General features: G+C 44.1%; 1 protein-coding gene across 1 annotated transcript in view; it reads left to right on the top strand.

Annotated features, from left to right (window-relative positions):
• The window catches only part of SCML4 (Scm polycomb group protein like 4), a 92958-nt gene that overhangs the window by 8041 nt on the left and 60788 nt on the right, over window positions 1-24129 (top strand). The window contains exons 2-4 of the mRNA XM_019499877.2: window positions 9147-9276; window positions 14353-14553; window positions 17811-18005. Of these exons, the coding sequence (XP_019355422.1) occupies window positions 9147-9276; window positions 14353-14553; window positions 17811-18005 (526 nt within the window). The remainder of the gene's footprint in view (window positions 1-9146; window positions 9277-14352; window positions 14554-17810; window positions 18006-24129) is intronic.

The following is a 24129-nucleotide window of genomic DNA, read 5'->3' as shown; positions in this document are numbered from 1 at the left end:
GTAAAAATCAGGCTAAAAATGTTTGTTTCTAAAAGCCATAAAAAGGGAGCCATGCATAAAAAACACTAAGCAACTAGAGCTTGGTTGAAGCTCTGTGGTCAGAAAGTAGCTGGAAGTAAGCTGATGGACAGATCGAGCACAACAGCACCAGCTGCTGTCTGAATAGGATGCCTATACCCTGCAAGGAGCCTTCTCTTAGGACTTCATAGATTCAACCCCCTAGCTAGGATCTGCTTCTGTGTCCTGTCAACTACCTGTAACACTTCTGGGTCATGGTTTGACTTATTTGTGGGCCCATGCCAGGATGGCAAGAGCAGGTCTGGCAGGGATAAGTCTGAGGAGGGTGGTCTAGGGGTGCAGCCTGATGTAAGGAGCAGTTGGGAGCATCAGGGTGTGGGGATGAATAGGAATCCCTGGTGTGGGGGCAGCATGCTATAAAATCATTGGTGCACTTAGGCAGGGCTGCCAACCCAAGAAAATATTTTTACTGTAAACTTTTTACTGACAACCAAACTTTTTAATTTTTTTACTATGTTTTGTGTTAGACCTTTAAATTTGAATCCAGCCCTTCCAACTGGGGCCTAGCAGCAAGGGATTTACATTATATAAAACATATCAGTAAAAATGTATCACTAAAAAGTTCAGTTGTCAGTAATGTTTGCATATTGTCACTAAAAACATTCTTGGATTGGTAACCTTGTGTGTGACCTTTGACAAGTCACTTAGAGCAACAGTCAGAAACCTTTTTGGGCTGCAGGCCAGAGTGACCTAATTCAGGTCAGAGGTGGGCAGATGGGCCCTAGAATCTAGCTGCCACTTCCACTTTTTCCTGTGGCAGCATAGGGAGAGTGTCTGCAGCTGGTGCATTTCTTCACAGCAACACAGGAAGAGCTCCTACAGCCATTGCTTATCTCCATGGCAGTACAGGAAAGTGACTGCTGCCTAAGCCTCTTGCCACCAAAGCCAGATCTATTCCACAGGCCATAGGTTGCCAAACCCTGACAGAGCAATATTTTCAAAAGTCTTGGCCACTTTTTACAAATGAGTTGTTAAGTCAATTAAATGAAAGCTCCCAGTTGTTTAAGTCATATGATCATAGAAAATTAGGGTTGTAAGGGATTTCAGGAGGCCATCTAGTCCAACACACCGTTCAAAGCATGACCATCTCCTACTCCATCATCTCGACTGGGGTCTGTCTAGCCAGGTCTTAAAAAGCTCTAAGGGCGGAGATTCTACAACCTCTCTGGGTAACATGTTCCAGTGCTTTACTACCATTCTTGTGAGACATTTTCAGAAGTCATTTCTGAATCTAGGGCTTAGGCTGCTCAATTGCTTATGTATGTAGCCTAACATACATTTTTGAAATTGTTACCACTGATCTGTGTCTTCCATCTGTACACGAGAAAAGTGCTGTTGTTCCCATTTTGTGGAAGAGGTGTGAGGATATATGCATTGCAGACTGTGAGACAGTAATGACAAGCCTGAAAGTCAATAGGATAGACAGGCTATGACAAAATGCATTATATCGATTTGTACTTGTGAACATTTAGGGTGAAAGGTTGACCCCACTGAGGTCAATGATAAATTTCCCATTGACTTTGATAGTGCAGGATTTTATCTTTTTATGTATGAAGGGCCTAATCCCATAGAGATTCCTCAGCCAAACTTCTAATGATTCCAATGGTAAAGCAACCATTCACTTTTCTGCCTTCAAAATCAGTGCAGTTCCTCAATGTGACTTTTGCAAAGCAGCTCCTGTGTGTTGAACAGTAGTAACAACATGGCCCAGGTCCTCAGCTGTTTATCTACTGTGCTCATGCATCTGACTTGGGTGAGGAAAGCATACTGTATTTGGCTTTCTATCAGTGATACAAGCTAAATCGGCCTGAGGGCTGCTCTGGCTTGTTTTGGCTGCAAAAAGACAGGGCCACTGGATCAGAGAGTATTCTGGCCTCTTACATTACATACGTAATCTATGTTGGAGAGACCAGGAGCAGCTGCTGTTTGGGGAAATCCCTAGCTGGCAGTCTAAACATCCAGTTTATCTTATTTGTGGTGATGAAAGAATTAGGTCTGATCTATAACCTTTAAATGCTAATTCAGTTCTCATTATCGTTTTGGATATTATTTATCTTAGTTCTTTCCCATTGACTATAGTACACACTGTAACAGAATCTTTCCAGGAGACTGGGAACACCTTCAAGATCAGTTTGCCCTTGCTTTTGATATTAATTCTCAATATGTGGCTACATAAATAATGGACCAAATACCAAATATTTCAGTATACTATGTAAGAATGTGTCCATTGCAATCATAATGATGCAGCTTATGGCTCAACTCCATGCCTCCCTTTAGGGCTAAATTTATTTATTATATCAGGTATAATTTCCATTGCCATTGATGAAATGTATGTGGAATCAGGGCCTGGATCTAATTTAAGTAATGCATCATCCATTGGATAAGGATGACTAGTGTACACTCTTGCAGAGAAAATCCAAAAAAACCCTGAATATTTTGTTCTGATATATCCATTACTCTGTTCTCACAAGGCAAAGGGGGGAAAGGAAGGATAGTTAGATATATTTTCACAACTCATTTATGACCTTTCATCTGGATTCTGTGGATAAAACTTGAATGATTTATAATGATATTTCCCCATATACTCTACACAGTTTCAACACATTTGCTTTCTGTCTCTTTCTCTCTTTTTTTCTTGCACATTTGTCTTTTATCCACAAGCTCGCCATTATTCAGCAGCTCCTGTAGAATCAAATCAGCCCAAGAAAAGAAAAGCCTTGGAACTAAATTGTCAGAGGCTCATGGAGAATGATAACATGGATGAAGGCCTGCAACCTTCAAAGACACTTGCACATTAGTATTGCCATTATCATAACATTGCCTATAATACTGAATTTATTTTGTTGTGGCCTAAGATAAATCCTCCTCCCCCAAGCGACATTTATTTGTACATAGATGTTTTAGCATACAGGCTGTTTCAATCAGATCTTCAGTGAACTATTAACTAGAACTATAAACTGCCAAGAAAGGGGCTTCCAAACTGCTGAGCCTCACTACTGCTTAAACCCTGGGTTAGAAACTTTTTTGGAGTGGTGGATGGAAATAACACAGCTCAGTCTGAGGTGAGTTAGTGCTTCAAACCTAGCTATCTCTGCTACTTCTCACTGGCTATCACTCAACCCCCCACAATTCCCTCACCACCAGAATGCTGCCAACATCTGGGCTCTGTGGGCCCAATGAAATTGCTTGGTGGGATACATCTGGCCCATGGTTATTGGCTTCGAATATTGTTTTTCTCTTGAGCACAAGCTTTAATGCATCTATGAGAAAACTTAAAAGGATGCCAGAAACATGCTATCAAATCTGAATAATCTGCAGTGCTGATACTCTAAAGGAAATGTCATGTTCTCTTTGTGAATGGGATTCAGGAGGTTTCCATTTGGAGGTGGGTGGAGGTGACCAGAGTATGAATGATGAGGTTGAGGCCAGCCCTGCTGTGAGTTAGTAAGAGAAATCATGAAGAAAGCAGCACTTTTAGGTGCAATGTCTCCAAAAGATTACAAATCTGAAGGGAAGGAGCTCAGAATTCTAGCACAGCGGCTGCTATAAATTTCATATCATCAATCCACACTGCCACAGATTAAGTCACTTTTTTGATTTGCCACACTGTAAACACCAAAAGCAATCCAGATTTCAATACACTTAATTTTCTACCTCCATGATTTTAATTATTTAAAAAGCATCTTTGCCTCTAAGGAGGCTTTCTCCATACTAATTTTATTAAGAGAATATTCTCTGAGCATATGTCTATGCTGGGACAGCAGAGTGCTCAGTTGCACTTCTGACAAAATAAGCCACACACATCTGCTTCCACTGTGCATCAACCCTGGAAATGAGGTGGTAAAGATTCCTGAAGCTGCCACCTGGAAACCCCAGGTCTTGAATGCAATGCAAGTTATGCCCTTCAGGGTGTCCCTATTACCTTATTTCCATAGCTGATGTGCATGACATGGACATGGGTGGCCAGAGGTATTTCCTTGGCAACAAGTTGAGGCACTCTGTTCCCTTGGTGATGATGCATCCAGCTGAGTATAAAGCAGACTGAACTACAGAATGGACTGGAGTAGATCCGCCTGACCTGCCTACATACCTGTAGGCCTGATCCGTGGATTGATTCAAAACTAAGAGCTGCCATGTTTACACTGTGATGCCACAAGAAATTTAAAACAGTGAAAGGAAATCCTTTTCAAACAGTGAACTATTAGCCGGTGGAGCTCATTGCCATAAGACAGTGTTGGAATCAAGAGTTAACCGTGATTCAAAACTGGTGGAACAATTAGGCCCTGCTGCAGCAAAGCACTGAAGTAAATGCTTAAATTTAAGGCAGTACTTCCCTTCCCCCATCTCCCTGATTCAAGTTCCATTGATCCTTCTTCTTGTTTACAGAACACAATTCACGCCCCTGGTGCAATGCAGCGGAGTATTAATGGAAAGCAATAATGACATCACAACAGCTCTTTCAATTGGTGAACCAGCTGAGGTACAGGCAGTCCAATTGCAGACTTACGATGCAATTGGTTACTGAAAACTGTGTCTTAAGTGAAAACATAACTCAGAACCAATTTTCCCATAGGAGCAGTGTTACAAATGGGGGATTGGTTCCTTTATGATGGTCGATACAGTTGTATGCAGCTGGTAAGTGTGTTGTGATGGAAGGGGTGGGGGAAAGGATCGGGTGGGGGGGCGCAGATCAATGCCCCCTGTGGTGAGGGAGGGACTGGGCTGGGACCGGGGCCGGGCAGGCGCAGGATGGGGAGGCAGTGGCTTCTGCTCATCTGGTGGCTCGACTGACGGTTCCTGCTGCCGCTTCTGCCACTGGTCTAAGAGGGCATGGAGGGACATGTGCTCCCGGATCAGCATGGTGCAGGGCAGGAGGGGCCAGGGCTGCACCAGGCTGCACTCTGGGCAGGTGGTGGCAGCGCTGGAAATGGTGGCTATGCCCTCCCTCTACTTGCCCAGCCAGGGCAGGGCGGGCACAGGACAGAGCCACTGCGCTGCCTCCAGACAAGTGGCATGCAGCGGCAGGAGCTGTACCCCCTGGACAAGCCAGGGTTTGTCCTGTACCTGCCCTGCCCCAGCTGGGCAAATGAAAGGAGGGCAAGGAGGGAGTGCACCCCCAGATGGGGGCGGGGTGGTTGGCAGAGCAGGGCCTATGGGGGGCTGCAGCCACCCAAAAATTCGACATACCCCCTACTGCTTGCCTGGAGTGCAGCCCAGTGTGCAGATCCCGGGGCACATGCCCCGCTGCCGTGCCCTCCCGGACCAGCAGTGGGAGCAACAGCGAGAACCGCCATTTAAGTCACCAGACTAGAAGTGCGCAGCAGCAGGAGCCGCTGCCCACCTCCCCCCCCGGCTCCCTGTGCCTGCCCAGCCCCACCTGGGCAGCACTTGCCCCAGGCCCAGCCCCAGTCCCTCCCTCACCACGTGGGGTGTTGATCTGCCCCCCCACCCTACCCTTCCCCCTACCCTTCCACCACAACACACTTACCAGCTGCACACAGCTGTATCAGCCGTCATAAAGACAAAACCCACATTGGAATGTCAAAACAGGATGTAAAATTTTAAATGTCATAAGTGACATTCGTCACAACTCAAAAAGTCGTAAGTCATAAGTTCTTACCCTCCCTTGAATGTTCTTCTGTACCATGGACCTTGCAAAAAACTAAGTGGGAAATAGTAGTTATGAATTGATCTTATAAACATTTAACTTCCCTTGAATACACTAGTTAGTTCCATATCTGGATTTTATGCCAAGGTACTCTGATAGTACAGATTTTATGCCAAGAGACTACTACAGGGGTGGACAAAATACAGCCTCTGGGCTAGATGTGGTCTACCAACTAACTGTATTTGGCCCATGGATCAGCGGCAATGAAGTCATAGGATCTGGCACATGGGGGGTGGCTTGGAAGTGGTGCAGGGAAGAAGCAGTGGGGAGGAGCCAGAGGGTAGCCACAGCCAGAAGGCCCCCAGAAGTGGCGAGTGTAAATACTGCTAGATCGGGGTAGGCAAAATGCGGCCCACAGGCCGAATGCAGCCCACCAGGCCATTTTATCTGGCCCACGGGGCCCCTAAAAAATTTAGAAAATTAATATTTATCTGCCCCTGGCTGCCTGTCATGTGACCCTTGATGGCTTGCCAAAATTCAGTAAGCAGCCCTCCACCCAAAATAACTGCCCATCCCTGTGCTAGATCCTGCTTCTACCCAGCACCCAGCAGCGATTCCTGCCTCTCATCATGAGCAGGGCCACAACTCTCTCTCTTTCTGTCTTCCCCTTTCCCCCACTACCTCCCCCTCACCCCCCAACTATATAGCAGATCCCACAGCTTATACTGGCTCCAGCCTGTGCACTGGAAGCAGTGCTGGGCCAGCACTGCAATCAGCTGTGGATGCAGGTGGCACCTTTCCCCTGGGGATTGGAGCATCTGCCTGAGCCCTTCCTTTGGGTAGAATGGCAGGACCTGCTGAAGCTGCTGCCTGCACCCACACCAGCTCCACCCCCTCCCCCTGCAGCCCCATCCTACATTGGGAGGTTTGATGAGCTGTTGTGGGCAGGGGGGAAGTGTGCTGACCCTGCCTGTGACAGCTCACCAAAGCTCCCTATGTGTCCTGTGGACACAAATAATTGCCAACTCCTGCTCTAGTAATACAGGGACTTTTGTTCCATACCTTTACAATAGGATTAAATAATGGTAGTAGTCCAGGGTTCATCCCAAACCCCAGTGGCTCTCTGGGTAAACATGATTAAGACACACAAGTGTGGTAGCCAATGGCACACAGGGGAGTGGTGTGGTGAGCATCATACCTGGCTGCTTTTTATTCCACAGCCTGAAGACCAGCTCACAACTGGGTTAACTGGGGGCAGCCTTTAACACAAGTTCTGAATAAGACTTCAGCTCACATTTCTGTATCTGTAGAGAAATACCTTAACCATATTGCCAAGCTGCCACACTCACAAATAGTAGTGATACTAGTTAATGAACATTACATTTTCCAGATGGTAAACAGACTACATCAGTTCCTTACCACAAACAGCTCAGAATCTAACTAACAAATGAAGGATACAATATGAAGAATGGTGATTGAGCTTTGGTGTTTAGATTTTAAGTTGATGGCTGTCGTGCTGACCTTTCCATAAATCATTTTTTGAGGGCTGGACCGGGTTTTATACCATTAGTGAAAACGTGTGTTTTAAGGAAGGCTGGGTAGAGATAAGGCTGGACCAGTTAGGAAGTTCCAGCAGAAATTCCATCCATCTCAACATTTGGTTTGGTTTTTTATTTTTGATGGATATCATAAATGTTCAAGCTTCTACTCTGATGAGCTCAAGAGTTGCTGAGTACTGTTAATGAATTCTGAATATGAGCCTGGTTTTAATGAAATGGCACGGAAAGATTCTTATTGAAATCAGACCCATGCTCTTTCTATTTTTAATATTGTGGCAAAACAACTGGTGTCTGTTTTATGTATTTGCAATTGTTACAAAGTAGAGGATGATTTGTATCTTACATGGTTTGGGTAAAAGGCTCTTGGAAATTATACTGCTTAAAATTGGTGCTAACATGAATGTTTTCTTGTTTTACAATGTATTATATTATTCTCTAGTGGACCCATTAAAAGCAAAGAAAAATCATCCACCAGAAACACTTATTTTTATAAAGTATGGCATTTACCATTTGTCACAGAAGTGACAATTTTTGCCCAATATGGCCTCTGAAAGCACTCTACAGCCACGACCAAAAACAAGTGCACAGCTGAAGAGCACTTTAAAAGGGTCCGATTCCATGACAATCTGAACAATCTGATTCCATGACTTTCCATGGGGGTTCAGATGAAGGTGCTTCACCTTCATTTACTTCTGTCTGCACATACCAGGAGCAGGTCTCAGCTAACACAGCCCAGCACTGTTCCTGCTGCTGTTTTCAGAATGGGACAGAGGGAGCTCATTCTGGGGGTTGCCCAGCCAGCACTGGAGAGTGGGGTGGGTAGATTGGAGCCCTACCAAGGTAGGGGGTTCCAATCCACAGACCCCATCACTCAAATGCAGCTGGGGAAACCCAGAAAAGACCTCCCTCCCCTGTCTTCTCTGCCTCCCATCCTGAGACAGAATGGGAGCAGGGGCAGGAGGTGGGGGTGCTGGAGCTAGGGGAAGGGGCTACAGAGCTGTAGAGGCTGCAGTCCTCTCTCCCTGGATTGACTCCAAACTGGAGCTTGATCACTCACCCTCCCAACCCAACAACTAACATCTGTTGGGTCAGGAGGATTGGTTTAACTTGTGGTGCTTTCTGTGTAATGCCATGAGTTAGACCTGGGAGCTTCACTTTTCATGGACTAGAAATTATGAAGTCCTGAAGCTCATTGCTGTATCAAAAGAAGAAATGAGTGGATACTTTGAAGGCATGTTTCTCATATCAATACTCCTTATTTTCAAAGTAAATGACCACCATTAACAGGTATTGTCAGGATCATGGCACAGTAGTATTATACCATATCATGATGCTTCACATTTCTAAAACATACTGCCTATTATTAGTTTTAATAAGTATAACTACATAGCAAATTACATGTACTATTTATTAATTACATGACATTGACTTGTAGGCCTTATTAAGAGCCAAATTATGTTCTTATTTACATTGGTGTCAATCCAGAGCAGCCTCACTGGATCTAACACCTTTGCACCCATGAAGATGAGCAGAATTTGGCTGTAAATTACTATGTAGTTAAAGAGATCGATCCTCCCCTGCTTTGATCCTGGTGCAGTTATTCATGCTTGAATGAAGTGGCTGCAAGATGCTACCATTCTGATGTGTTAGTGTGGTGTGCCCATTTTCTTCAGGCATAAAAATCGGTGGGAAAATATTTGCAACCATACTCTGCAAATCAGTTTTCATCTCTAAAAATCCTGTAATATTTCAAAGCACAAAAGGAGACTCTGGGCTGGGAAGTAAAATGATGCGACAAAATTGCTAATGAGTGGGAGTTCAATGGGAGTGAAATATAGAGAATAATGATAATAAAATATGCTGTGTATATTTTCATGACCCAGACTGGTTATTTCTTGCAGCTAAAGTCTCGTGTTCTGATGACTCCTTTAGCAATCTCTCCTCCGAGAAGCACACCAGAGCCTGACATTAGTTCAATCCCTCAGGATGCAGCTACAATACCTAACTCAGCTGCCCCACAAGCTCTTACAGGTATGCTGAATCAAACCCTCTGTTGTAAAATAGAAGGTACTGGTCTGATAGTGAGATACTATGCTTTCTAAAACAGGACTGGTCTATGAAAAATGTATGTTGAAGGAATGATATCTGCATGATATAATAATGATATAAATGGATAGCTGGACACAAAACAAAAATGGAGCACACTATCTTTGGATCTGGACTGATAAGAAGACTGTCCAGTTTGCCCTCGGAGTTTGTCCAGTTGTGAGGAAAACTAAGAGAGGTTAATTCTGTTTTAGGAGAAACATTAATTCCATTTCCCTTGAACATAAACCTGGACTCCTTGCTCATTTTTTTCATTTCTGATATCAGAGATTTCCACCATTTCTCACAGATGAAAGGATACCAATCATATCCTATTGATATCAGAGATGCACTGGCAGAGGTGTAGTGATAACGACCAAGAGCTGTAGGGTGAATTTAAAAATTTTAACCCCCCCCAAAAACAGTCAAAGGTACTCCTGAGGCTAGTGGGTCAACCAGTTTTTACAGCCAATGTCACTCAAAAAAGCAATGGAGCTTAGTACCATATCTGGCCACTAGTCAGCCAGGTGCCTATTTTTAGCTGTGCTGAATGGGGTGAAAGTCCAGAGCAAAGCCCAAATTCATGCCTGTAGAGCAGTGATTTTCAACCTTTATAGACTTGAGATACCTCTCAATTGACTCGAGGCACTCAATCATAGATTCAAGGCACCCTTGGAAAATGCCACCTCTTAGTTTTCATACTTTTTTACTACAGCAAAAAAAAGAGCAGTTCTGTTGCAAAGCGCTCAGAAAGACCACAAGTCAGAATGTTTCTAACTCTATGGATTTCTCTGTGAAAACTCTTGGTTTATCTTGTGAATCATGTTTGCACAGCTAACAGTACTAACATTGTGTAGCACCCCAATTACCCATGAAAGGATCTCAAGGCACCCCAGGGTATCACAGCACCCTGGTTAAGAATCGCTGCTCTAGAGTCATAACAAGATGCTTTAACTACTTTGCCTCATAACTTTTAGTTTAAGTTTTGGAAAAGAAGAAATGTTATGGTATATTCTTTTGCGGTGAGAGGAGGAACATGGACTTCTCTCTGGGTCAGGACTTCAATAATACAAACCTACAATTAAGTTCACTGCTTCATAACATGGAGGATCTGGCCCTTTCTGTCTTGCACAGTGTAATGATTTATTGAAAATAGGGATCTGATTCCCTTCTCACATGAACTGGAGCATGCAAAGAATAACTCAATTTTCGCTGATGAAATGATGTAAGTGAGAGGTGAATCAGGACTTAATTTGGGAGAGGGTGAATTTACCCTGAGGCTCTGGTAGAGAAACAGATTTGATAACATTAACATTTTAAATAAATATCTCCTTGCGGAGGTGTGCAGGGGGAAATTCTCCTTTTGCTTTGGTAGCATAACAACAACAAGTACAAGTAAAACAAGAAAAAAATGCTTTTCACTGGGTTGCTGTGAAACTCCATTAGATAAAATTTATTATTATTATTATTATACCTTAACATTGAAGGATCACAAAATGATTTACAAATATTATGTAATGGAGTTTCACAACAACCCAGTGAGAAGCATTTTTATTTTTGTTTTACAGAGAGGGAGGCTGAGGAAATGAGGTTAAGTAACTCCTTCAAGTCTTTGGTATTGCTGAGAATAGGAACAATGGGTGCATCTACATGACATGCTTTACTGCAGAGCTGACTAATTTGGGCATGAGGCCCAGCCAGTACAGGGGTGTGTGTGTGTGTGTGTAGGCAGGGGCAGAGTGTGTGTGTGTGTGTGTGTAGGCAGGGGCAGAGTGTGTGTGTGTGTGTGTGTGTGTGTGTATGTGTGTGTAGGCAGGGGCAGAGTGTGTGTGTGCGTGCAGGCAGGGGCAGAGTGTATGTGTGCGTATGTTTGTGTGTGTGTGTGTGTAAGAAGAGGCAGAGGGCGTGTGTGTGTTCATAGGGTGATTTCCACACCCCCCCACCATACACATGCACCCACCCCCCCTTGCACTGCCCTACATGCAGACCCCCACAACCACACCCTCTCACACACCCCAGCCACCCTCCTCCCACAAACCCCATACCCACCCACATCCCACATATCCACACACACACCCACGTGCTACCTCACTCTATACCCCCATCTATCCACCTCCCACAAAACCACCCCACACACACCCAGACCCTCCCCCAACACTACATACCCACACACTAACAGCCCCCCACAAACCTATCTCCATGCCCCGCCACACTATACATGAGTAAGACTTCATTTTAAGCTATTGTGTGATCACCCCTATGTACACTACACAAACACATGTGAACTAGGGCAAAAATATTTTCTTAAATCAAATTAATGAATGTTTTAGCTGTTCGCTTTTTATAATATAATTTGGTATTTTTCTGGTTCCAAGAAGGCAAAACCCCTTGCTTAAAGGAGTACTTCTGGAAGCAAGGGGAAAGACTCCTGGTGGCAAAGGTCTGGGGTTAAGGGGCAGGACTTTGGCCCCAAGATTGTGACCAGGGGGTGGGGCACCTATCAAGGGGCAGGGCTAACCATGCAGCCCTCAACAACTTGCCAAAACTCGGTAAGTGGCCCTCTGCCCAAAATAATTGCCCACCTTGTTCTAATCTAAGGCTATGTCTATGTTGCAGTCCAAGGTGTGAAGACAACATGCATAGGCATACACAAGCTAGATTTAATCCAGCAAATTCAGGTCCTGGTAGCACTGAAGACACCCTGCCCAGGCTTCAGTGTGGGACTAACCACCTAAGCAAGTGCTCTGGATTCTCAGCCAGTTGGCACTGAAGTCTGTCCCCCTCTGTTGGTACTGTTATTGATATCTGAGGTGTCTAGGTTAAAGCTGGCTCAGGCAGCTCTCCATACACTGTGCTCTTATCACCCATTTGGAATGTAGACAGGGACTTAGTAATTTTTATGATTAAGAATGGGATGCTGGACTGACCAAATCCTGCTTAATGCCAGCAAAGTGTATCCCAGCAGCAGGTTCAAGCAAACACAAATGTGAACTAAAGAAGTTGAGTCTCCTGACACTATCCTATTTTGTGTTAATAACTCCACAGGCTGGCAGTTTTCTACAGTCCATGCACCCTGCTTGCATTTTTAGATCTGTCATCTCTAGGGTTGTATGGCATTTTGGAGATGTATGTAATATGAAGTATTATTGCTTTTATATTCATATTTACCCAGGATGTATTGCTTGAGTCCTTTTTGTTGTTCAGTATGAGGGGCTATGTCATAACACAGTGCACTGTGACATTAGCCCTGGATTTTCATTATGTGCTGTAAAGTATACATTATTTCCAATGTTACCAGGCTGTCATTGTGTCTTCCACTCTGTTTGATATTTTTTGTCACATATCTGATTTCTGTCAGAGGATAATGTTATATTATCCAGGAGATGACAGCTCCAGCACATTCAGCCAGCCATTATAATATGTCTTACTTTAGATTTACTGTGGCTTTGTTTTCAGTCACTCTTCTTCACCACAGCCACAGCTCTAGCTGCTTTGAAATGGAGCAAGCTTCAACTATGTTTAAACAAGGCTGTTGTTGGCCTGTTGTTAAAAAGGATTCTTTGGTCAGTGCAGATGGGGCCCAATTAGGGTATAAACCACTTCACACAAAGGTGCACTAGAACGTTTAAATGTGCTACTGCCTAGACTCTGGGCTTACCATGGTTCTAGTTCCAGCAGTGCCTTCTGTTGGGGAGATGACCACATGATCATAGGCGACGTGGGGGGACATGTGCCCCCCCCGACAGCAAGTGCTCTGGTTGGTAGGGGGGCATGGACAATGCTTGTGCCCCCTCTAAAATTGGCTCCACTGCCACCATACCGCATATGAAAGTGCCAGCACTGCCACTGCTGCCGTGCTGCTGGCACGCTCAGCAACCCCCCCTTCTCCCTTGGTTGCCAGCTGGCCACTGGTGGACCCCCACCCCAGTCGTGCTTTGCTTGTGCCCCCCACCAGACTCGGGAGGCACCAGTCGCCCATGCACAGGATCATTATTTTATGCTTTTAATAAATCAAATGGTTACAGTATAAGGTAAAAAATTGCTTGCCCTTCTCTGAGGACCTAGGAGCAAAGCAGTAGCCCAGCAGCTGAGTGTGGGGATGGAGCCATTCTGCACCTTTTCCAGCTCTAGACAGTTTTGTCACTTGGGGGACAGCAGTCAGCAGTTCACTTCTCTTCTAAAGCTTCTTGCAGGATAGGTACACATGCATAAGGTTTGAGGGTTTAGTCATTTCCCCAGTTTGCCCACAAATCTCCCTTCCAGGCCTGCCCTTCTGCAGTTTGTGTCCAATGGCCCATGGAGGTATATAGAACACCACTGTTGGCAAGGACTTATTGGCTTGCTGTTGCCCCCCAGAATTCCTCCCACAGTTGTACTGCAGGTCTCAAAAGAAACACAATTCCTTACAGTTGGGCTTTCTGTGTAGTTGTGATGTATATTCACTCCAGAAATCACAACTACACTAGAGCCTGAGAAATTGGGACCAATGATGACTTGGACTTTCATATGGCACCCCAACACAACTCCATTGTGTGACTGGAATGAGGAACAGTTTCCAAACATTTCACTTACAACATCAGTTTCAAACAAGTCTAATATTATAGCTTTAAATGTATAAGAAATATTGGATTACAATTTAATACTTTTAAAGATAAATGTCATCCAGTATCCCCTTATTTTTATTTTCATTATATACTCTATGCTATGGTAGATTGCAAGAGAGTATGGTATGCTCTGGGCATATATAGAAATTGTCAGTAGATTTTTTAATTGCATGTAGTTTTCCTCACACATCGAAATGTATATAGGGCAAAATCTAGCTTGCTTTATTCAGGTAATGGTAATGTCAATAGGAGTAAGGCGCACAGAATTTGGCCTCATTAGGTACTTTTGTCTCTGCACATCATGATGTTTCACAAATGAAAGAGCTCTTAAAATATCATGAAATATACAAGCCCAGGGCTGGTTGTGATGACTTCAAAGATTTTTTGTAACAGCTGTGTCTTGATTTTGTGCCTGCAGTTTGCATCTACGTCAACAAACAGGCGAACATGGGGCCATACCTTGACAGAAAAAAGGTGCAACAGCTTCCAGATCACTTTGGGCCTGAAAGACCTTCCATGGTCCTACAGCAGGTAGTTCAGGCCTGCATTGACTCCTCACTTCAGCAAAAGACCGTTTTCTCACTTGTCAAGCAGGGCTATGGAGCTGAAATGGTGTCAGGTAAAACATTAAAGAAAGGTTTTGTGATAAATCTAGAAGTGCTCTAAATCTTAACCTGTCCTTCAAACCTGAAGGTTGTACCAGAATTATTCAGATCAGTGAGCCAGGGACCAGTTGTTACGTCATTCACACCCTTTTAAGGTAAGAGTAACCCTGTTGCAGTTGAAGGAATTACACTGGTATGAAATTAGAATTGGGCCCCAAGAGTCCAGTATATTGAGAAAGGAGGCTGTTAGTCAGAATGCCATTAATGGATTACACAGCCAAGTGCCTGTTACTGGCAGTCATCATGTATTCTGACATGTGCCTTGTTTAGTGCAGCAAAGCATCTAGTAAAAATCAAATATCATTAAAAGCATTTTCTGCCTCACATTTTAAATGAGCATCCCTTTGTTTTCTCACTCCCCCGCCTTTTTCAAAGTTAGCTTTGTATCAAAAGATGGGAAAGGAAACAGCAGAAAACATTAACACAAATGTTAATATGGGCCGTTTTAAGTTTAAGAGTACCATGATACGTGCCATTACCAACTAGCTTAAAATGGAAGCTATATGTGTGGGCCAAATGCTACTTGTTGACTTTAGCAGTATGTCAGTGTCCTGTATGTACCAGAGCAGCTCTCTCAGCTACACCCATAGAAACCCACTGAAAATAATGGGATTGTCTGGGAAAGATTTTTAACTTCAAGTCTTGGGCAACTGCAACCAAGATTACTGTGGTGGCTCCCACAAAGTAAACCTGGATACTTTTTTATAAAGTAGGAGAGTTTTGTTTTATGAACTGATTTTAGCAAAGGACATACTACGGAATCAATACTTTTCAAATGAGCTTATGAGGATGAATGGGATGCGAGCAGACAGTGAGATGCAAACTATCCATGAACCAATCAGACTGGCCCTACAGGGATCAAATCAGCTTTTGCTATGTCACTGGGGCCCCTTGCATTGTGGGACCCAGAGTTTTGTCCTGCTGTGCAGCACATATAGTATTGACTGTCATCCCCTCCTTTTCTTTCCTATTGGGGCATTCTAGTTTCATTTATGACTTCCTTGAGCAAGGCATCAGACGTACTCAGAAAACTATTGTTTCATTCCTGAAGGCATGCAGATCTGTTCTAACCAATGCAGAGTAGCGTGAGGTTTCTTGCCCTAGTCTTCTCTCGATGAATACACATTCTTTACATTAATGTTTGAGAGAGAACTAGAACCTCACTCCTCTGATGGCTAAAAATATTTTTTTTCTAATTTTTAGCCTCAATTTGTTTTTGGCCAATTTATTCATATTTCTTCTTGTGCCAACATTGTTCTTTAGCTTAAAGAGCTCTTTTGTGTTTACCCCCAAAGTATTTCTTCAGAACAACCACATTCCCTCAGTCTTTACTCTGTTAGGCTAAACAAGCTAAGCTCTTTTAGTCTCCTTTGGAAGTTAGGTTTTCTGTTCTGTTGATTACAGCAGTAGCCCTTTTCTGCACTCATTCCAGAATTGCACATTGATGTCTAGATCAGAGCCATGTACAATGGCATTCATTAGTCTCTGTTTCTACTGGAAATACCTTGCCTGATACATCCACATCATAATTATGACTCACAAGTATCCCATGATTGACTAGTCTGGGTATGTCTACACAAGACACTTTACTGCACAGTAGGCTTATCTATTGCACAGTAAAGCATCACCATCTACACATGTGCATATTTACTGTGCAGTAAATTAAGCTACTGTGTGGTTAGTTACTATCCATAAATACAGGTAGTAAACAGGTAGTAGCACATGTGTAGATGCTGACTGAGAGCAAATTTGTGACTGCAGAGGCCACAGAGGATGGGGAACTTACCTCAGTTCTGGCACTGCTCAGCTCTCAGCTTCCTTCAGGACCTGGGAGATGAACAGTGCCAGGGTGGGGTAGCTCTCTGCCCTCCCAGCCTGTACTGGTGCTGCTGAGCTCCCAGTTCCCCACAGGAGCTGGAAGCCAAGCAGCATTGGGACTTGGGAGCTCTCTGTTTCCCTGCCCAGCGTGGGGGTGGCCGGGAACTATCCCATTCTGGGGAAGATCCCAGCCAGCTCTGGGCTGGGCGGGAGATTTTCCCTCATGGCCCAGGGCTGAATGGGACCTGCCCCTGTGTACCACACAGCCCAGAGCTGGCTGGGACCTGCACCAGAATGAGACAGTTCCTGGCCAGCCCCAGGCTGTATGGGGAAGCCTCTTTAGGCACAGGGCTTGTCCTCATGTGCACAGGGTGAGAGGTCTGCAGCAGCAGTTGTCTCCCAGCCCTGTGTACTTCAGGACCCCTCCCAATGCTGCTGGCAGAGCTCTCCTGGCCCTGTGAGCATCAGGACTAGCCCCACACTCCCTGCCAGCCCCTAGGCTAGCACCCAGGGGGAACCTGGAGTTCCCCCTGGCTGCTGCAGGGCGGTAGGACAAGGTGGAAGCAGCCCTGTACCAGGCTGCTACTATTGGGAGCAAATCTGCTCCTGGTTAGGCTTACTGCACAGTATTTTTACAGGTATACCCCTGTTGCAGTTATCCTATTTGCTGCCATTATTCTTTCCTTCAAAAATTGTTCTAATAGCCCTGTTTTATACTGAGATTAGAGTTATAAGGTCTGCTATTATCTGGGTTGTGTTTTCCCTTTCTTAAATAGAGGTCTTATGTTAACTATCCTCTAGTCCAGTGATTCTCAGCCAGGGTGATGTTTGACCCTGGGGTGCCATGGAATCTGTTTAATGGTGCTTTGAGGTGCCATGCAATATTAGCACTGCTAGGTGTGCAAGATAAATCCAGAGATTTCAAAAAGTAATCAATAGGGTCAAAAACATTTTGACCTGCTGGGATCTGCGTCCTTTGCAACAGAAGAATTGCTCTATTATTTTTTTCCTAGTCAAACAATGAGTGAAAGTTCATAGCTGGGGTGCCTTGAGAATAATAAGGGGTGCTTTGACTGTAAAAAGTTTGAGAACCACTGCTTTAGTCAGCCATCCCCAGTTTGGTAAATTTGTTATAAATTCTTGCTACTAAACTTGCAGTTTCATTTGCCAAGTTTTCTGTGTTCTGGGATAAAGAGCATTCAGTTCACCTGACTGGAGCTTCTTCAGCTCTTTGGGTTTTGCTTTAACCTCACATGTTATTATTGTATAAAATATCTTAAGCAGCAGACATGAATATTGCATGGTATTATTTTCCTACTCTACAAAGTCATCTCAGACCAGTTTGCTCCTGTGCATTTGTGTGTGCATTGAATTGCTCTTACTTACTTTTCAGTTTCTGCCTCTTTTGATGGAAAACAGCATCTCCTGAGCCTGCCAATTGTGAACAGCATTGGGTATGTCCTGCGCTTCCTCAAAAAACTCTGCCGCAGCCTACTGTGTGACAATCTCTTCAGCAATCAGTCTTTTGCACAATACAGCAGTACTTCTGAACATCCAAAGGAGTATGAGAGTAGAAGGATGGAGTCAGGTAGGTTTGGATTTAACTGCTGCCAAAGATTTGATGAGGGGCCAATGAACATGACTCTATCTAATTTGGGTTTCATTCTGGACTGTTCCAGAAAAGTCATAGGAGTCAGCAAATGAGTTTAATTCTAATATGCCCATTTACCTATGAGACCTACCAGGGATGGATAAAAGGTAGGCTGATGGACAGCAGGAACCACAATTATTCTACATTAAGAATAATCTACTTTTTAACCTTATTTTTAAAACAATGCCACCAGCAACTTGTGTTTCCTGAGTCTGTTCATACTGATCTTCCCCAGAAGCATACTGCAGGAAAAAAGCACCCTGGGCAGTCTCCCCCAGCCCCCTCCTCCCTCTCCTTCCCCTTTCTCTCCCCCTCTTTCCTCCTCCCTCCCTACCCCACCCCTGAAGAGCAGCAAGCGGCATCAGTGCAAGCAGTGCAGAACAGTGCAAGCAGTTCTGGGACTCACAGTTCTCTAGAGTGGCAATGGAGTTTGCTGCTGCTGTGGACTTTCACCCCATTTTTTGCCACCATGTCCAGAGGGGGAAAAATTGATGAACATCGGGCAGAACATAGAGCAGTTCTCCTTTCAGCAGCAGTGAACTCCACTACTGGTCTGCATAACTCCCAGAAAGCCTTGTGCTTTGTTACATACATTGCCTGCCCCAGGTCCTTTTTGCAGCCAAGCAGGTAGCAGGCAGGCAGTAGCCCTGGGGTGAAATGCCCTCTCCTTGGCTTTCTGGTGCTCTTCCTACTAGGCAGCACCCAGGGCATATGCCCTGCTTGCCCACCCAGTTTGCTACTAGTTTTCCCTCACCCATTACCACTTATTGGTCTTGTTGCTTCTTGTCTTCAGTTAAATGTCTGACTCTTTGGGTAGTAAGCGTATTTTAATGTGTTCATAAATAGCGACTGGTAGATGGAGCCCTGATTGTGGCTTGTGCCTCTCGGGGTTACCACAATGCAAATATTACGTGTGAACATGTATTGATGTTTTTCTTCACGCACTTCCTTGTCTTGTGTTTGATCCATACAATGTGACATGCCCAGCACCGCATAGCAGAAGAAGCAGGGGCACACTATTACTTGTAGGAGTGCAAAGGATATCTGATGTGGACATATATTCATTAGGATGTTCTGGATCCATAATTCCCATTGGGCCCCACTTCACAGATAGTAGTAATGATAGTGGGTATAGCATACACAGGGCCTAGCTGACTGCTGTATAGTGTAACCTGGCTCTGGAACTGCTCCTAGGATGTACAGGTCCTAATGGTGTCACAGTCAAAAGATGAAATCCTTGGCTCATTTGTGTCCATGGGAGTTTTTACATGGGCTTAAAGCTGAAGGGGGCTAGGGTTTCACTAGTGCGTCACCATATGGTTGCGATTTAAGTTACTTCTTGTTTGAGAATACGAGCTTTACACCTCCCCCTGGAACCAAGTGTGAGATAACTTTCTTTCCTGGCCTTATGAGAGGCATCTACTACTTGAGGAATGGATATTCTATACATGACTTGTGATAGCTTTTACACAATCCAGGGTCCTATCTAGTATAAATCCAAAGTGACATTGTTAACTTGAATAGACTCATTTTAGATTACATAGCAGTAGGCTGTGGATATGTTTGCATCCCCTTTACATATTGCTGCTTCTTTGCGTGGTAAATTAGCCCATAAACACCATGAAGCTGAAGCTATCCTGCTTCTAGTACCTGAGCTAGTGCATTTACAGCTAGCTTAGGTACCCCTACAATACGATATAGCTTGCAGAGATCAGAATTTCAATTTTGAATCTCCCAGGGAGCATAAATCTAAGTCAGATTTGCAATGGTTTTAAATGTTTTGTTTTGTTAACTGGCAAGAAGCAACAGCATGATCAGTCCTGTAAAAGATGGCAGGGATTCTGTCCCAAATGCTTTAATCTCTGAACCAGACAGAGTTCAAACAGAAGGCCCAATGGAAGCCAAAAGTTCAAGGAGCACAGGTTCACTATGCATGTGTACACTTGTTATACCTGATGGTTGCTATGCTTTGCAGATGCAGTGTTAAGGGAGGATTTGCAAAAAAGAAGGGTAGTTAATATGTGTTCAAGGAAAGAATGGGAATTTTATTTGTAAGCATCAACCTACAAGAAGGTACAAGAGCAAGGCCTTGAACCTGTAGTTCTTTAAGCATCTTACCTTGATTAAAATTATTTCGCCTGACTTTCATTAAGAAGCACATTGCTGCAATGGATGAATATTCTTTCATTGTTTAATGCCATGAGGATTGTATACACTTATGATTTAGGTGACCATTATGAGTTTTTAATCACTTGTTTTCCTTAAGTGCACAGCTCCTTCTCTGGGTAGTTTGCAGTCCTCAAGGGAAGCAGCCCCAGCCAGTCACACCTGTAGCATCCTTTCATGGCAGAGTCCCTTCTCTGACTACCAGCAGGGCTGGACTGACTCCTAGATCAAGCCCTGGGCTTTTATACTCCCTAAGCTCTCCTGCAACAGGTCAGGCGAGTCCTCACCACCTGCAGGGACTGCTCATCATGATCTGCCATCCAGCTTCCAAGGGAGCTTACAATTACTGCTACCACTGCTTCCTTGTTACCCAGCTAGGTTCTGCCTATTGTCTTATTGCAGCAGAGCTACCTCTGTACTAGGCAGTCCTAGCCTTTGGCCTCTAATTGCCTGTTTTCGCAGCTCATTCTGAGCAATATTCCCTTGACTGGCTGCAGGTGGTCCCTTTCTCCGAAATGTGGTCTGCCTAGGGAACAGTGCTCCCTGGTTGCCTACTGTTTTGCAGCTGACCTTTATTCTGCTGCCTGGCTTCTGTCTGCCACAAGCTTTCCTTTAAAGTAACAGGAGCATTAATCTCCCTGTTACAGATGTATTAGACCTTTGGGCATAGTTGGTCCATCATCACTCTGTCACTGACATGATTTTCCTTTAATATTTAAAGTGCATTTAATGCTTATGTAAGAGGCCTGGGGAACACAGATAGAAAGTGAAAGTCTAGCATTAGCTACTGAACTGATGGTATAGTGACATAGTGCAGTTCATGGCAGTTGTCTGTCCATGACTCTCCTTCTGACCTAGAAATAGAAACATAAGCGCTGAAAATCTCCGTGCATATTCAGTCCTTAGGCTCTTAACTTAATCTGTCCCTAATGTGAGTGAGTAAGATGCTGGCTTTTGTGTTGTGAAGTATTTGCTTTATAGGAGCAGAACTGGAACAGCCTTCCAATTTCACAGGAGCTGCTGAAGAGACATCAAGTCGTAACAAATCTATTTCACTTATGTCTTTGTTTGGATTGAAATGAGTGAGCTTAGGGTGAAAGGCTCCCCCTTGAACTACCTTACTTCATCTGAAGTTGCATTATCTTGAGTGCTTACCAGGTGACACAAGAATCTGAGAGAGCATAGTGCCATTATACATCAACCTATTGCTGTTAGTATGAAATGGATAATATCAGTTTCACATGAATCACTTGGAGCTCTCTAGGAGTGAACCTCACAAGAAGCATTATTCCCTTACCTTCCCCTCCACTACAGCATCCACACAATGGATATGAATGGTATGGCAATGAAGCCGCCATATTTTAATCCCGCATCATAGAAATGATTTGAGTATAAAATGTAGTTTTGCTTCTTGTGTCTTTTGCCTTAGATAATTTGGACAATTTTTGTTTATTTTGTCTTTAAACAGAAGGCACCAGGGTTGGGGGCTGTTTTATTTAGTGCAACCCTGGTTTCAGATGTGTGAGCAGTGAGCCAGACTCTACCTTCCTAAAGCATTCTGAATTGCTGCTCACTCCAGTGCTGGGCCTGCTGACCCAGTATTACTCAGTATAAGTAAGCATAGCAGAATCTAAACCAGATACATTTTCCATCACTGAAAATATTCCCCAGTAGTAAATCAGGCCTTGTACCACATGAAACGCAGAGAATATGAACAGCAATTGAAGTAGTTATTGGGCACATGGAATGCACAAAACACTCAACTGCTACAACACTGTTATACGTGAAAATGAGGCCTTTTCTGTGAAACTGCAATGCATCCATGCCATCTATCCATCTGCTGCAGACAGTATCCTGAGATCTTTGTACCAAAGGATTTTGGATAAACTGGGTAGTTGATGAAACCTGGGCCCTTCTTCTCACATCTGTAAAAGAGCCAGTGAGGCACGTGCTACTCCCATTTATACCAACAGTAGTTTTCAATAATACCATTGATGTCAATGGAAAAACTCCAGATTTACAATAGTGAGCAGAGCTTGACTCACTGAATGTATATAACAACATATTCTATTAGCCCTCTTTTGTCTTGCCTTTGGCTAACTGCTAACCTTTCTATTGTGCTAATTTAGGCAGTAGTGTCAGTATGGAAGCCTCCTCTGTTATATGCAGTAGAATTGAGTCAAATCTCCTCCATGTACATGCTGGAGAGTACTGCTCCATCTTCCCCTGACTTAGTAATAATAACAATGATTTACTCCCAGTGCAGAGAGGTTACACTAGGCCCTCTGGACCTGGGTGACTTTCGCATAGAGGATGTGGTTCCCATAATAAAATCCATAGGAAACCACAAAAAGCAGCCACATTCCTCACAGTGCCTGTTCTCCACCTTGGAATCTAGATGTATGTTCTTTCACAATCATGTGCCTCTTCACCTCTGCTTGCCAAGAAACATAGCACATATATTGACTTCAGTGCAATTATTCTTGATTTACACTGGTAGGAATGAGAAGAGAAGCAGGCATCGTGTCCAGTCATATTAATCCAGTTACACCATTTAGTAGTCACCTTTTAACCCTGCCCTCATGCATGTGACCTTACACAATTATTCACCTATTCCCACAGTGAACTGCCAAATGCTAATGGCTACATAAAGGCCAGGTGGGATTTGTTGGATAAATGTGTATCTCTCTTTAAGCATTTGTAATTTGCAATTGTCTAGGACGGCTGTAGCCGACTCAAGGTGATTTAGAAATTACTTGGTAGCTGAGCGGGCTGGTGAATGGAGAGGCAGACAATGCGTATTGGTTGCAAGAAGCTTTACTTACGTCGCTAATAGCCGCGACGCAGGTGGTCTGGTCGCTTAAACAACTCCACGAGTTGCTCCAGCTGGCAAGGCTCAGGCCAGCTGATCCGTCCACAGATTAAGCCAGCAGGGAAAGGGTACGTTGAGGATTTCGCTTGGCGACGGGGAGAAGAATTGATAGGTGATCAGTCTATCGATTAGCTTAGCCGCAAGTCAGCACTCTGCAGCATGCTCAAAGTTCTCCGACTTGGGCGGAAGTCGCACAAAATTTTATACGGCCAGCAAGCCAATTACTAACCGCCACGTAGGAATAATTTAGAACTGACCAATAGCGGGACACAAATTTGCATGTGAAATAGCGGGAACTCTCTTGCACTGGGGTTTTCTGTTGCAACAGAAAACTTTTGCTGTGCAAGAGACTCTCATGTGGCGGGAAAATTCCATCGTGCCGAGGCACTAAAATCATTGGGTTGTGACATGTCCCCTTGCCGACGGCACAACTGGAATTTTAGACACATGACCACGTTATAAGGAATTTTTGTTTCAGGATTCACTGGCCTGACGGAGCTTAAGGACCAATATATAAACAAACAATTTTACAGACCGGTCTCTCTTTTTTTTTTTTTAACAAACTATAAAATACAATAACTTAAACATAGAACAATAACTATTGGTACATTCGCTGCCTCCGTGCCCCCTCCATAGCTGTTACTCCGTTGACTCGAAGGAACCGCAGTCTGGTGCTCAATGGGTCTTACAATCGAGCGGCTGTGGATTACTGTTTTGTTGAAGTCGGACCTGTAAAGAAAGAAACAACAACAGAACAAAACAAAAGAGAATCATAGTTGAATTTACTATAAGGATACTAGGTGAACGTCGGAACAACGAGTCATCCAGTTGTGATGAACGATAATAGGGGGACGATCGGGCTTTTCCTCTAATTGGACAAAATAGTTATTAGGATACTGTCCCGACCGTTGAACTGTTCCCTTGTGAACTTGCGGATGAGGCTGGTGAGGGTGCGGTATCGAGATCCACACTAACTCATCTGGTTGGAACTTAGGTTCCCAAGGCAGAGGTTTTTTGACATTA

Source organism: Alligator mississippiensis, chromosome 1 (genome assembly GCF_030867095.1).
Source record: "Alligator mississippiensis isolate rAllMis1 chromosome 1, rAllMis1, whole genome shotgun sequence".
Lineage (NCBI taxonomy): Eukaryota > Metazoa > Chordata > Crocodylia > Alligatoridae > Alligator > Alligator mississippiensis.
Note: the sequence above shows the minus strand (reverse complement) of the source record. Positions and strands in the feature narration are given on the sequence as shown.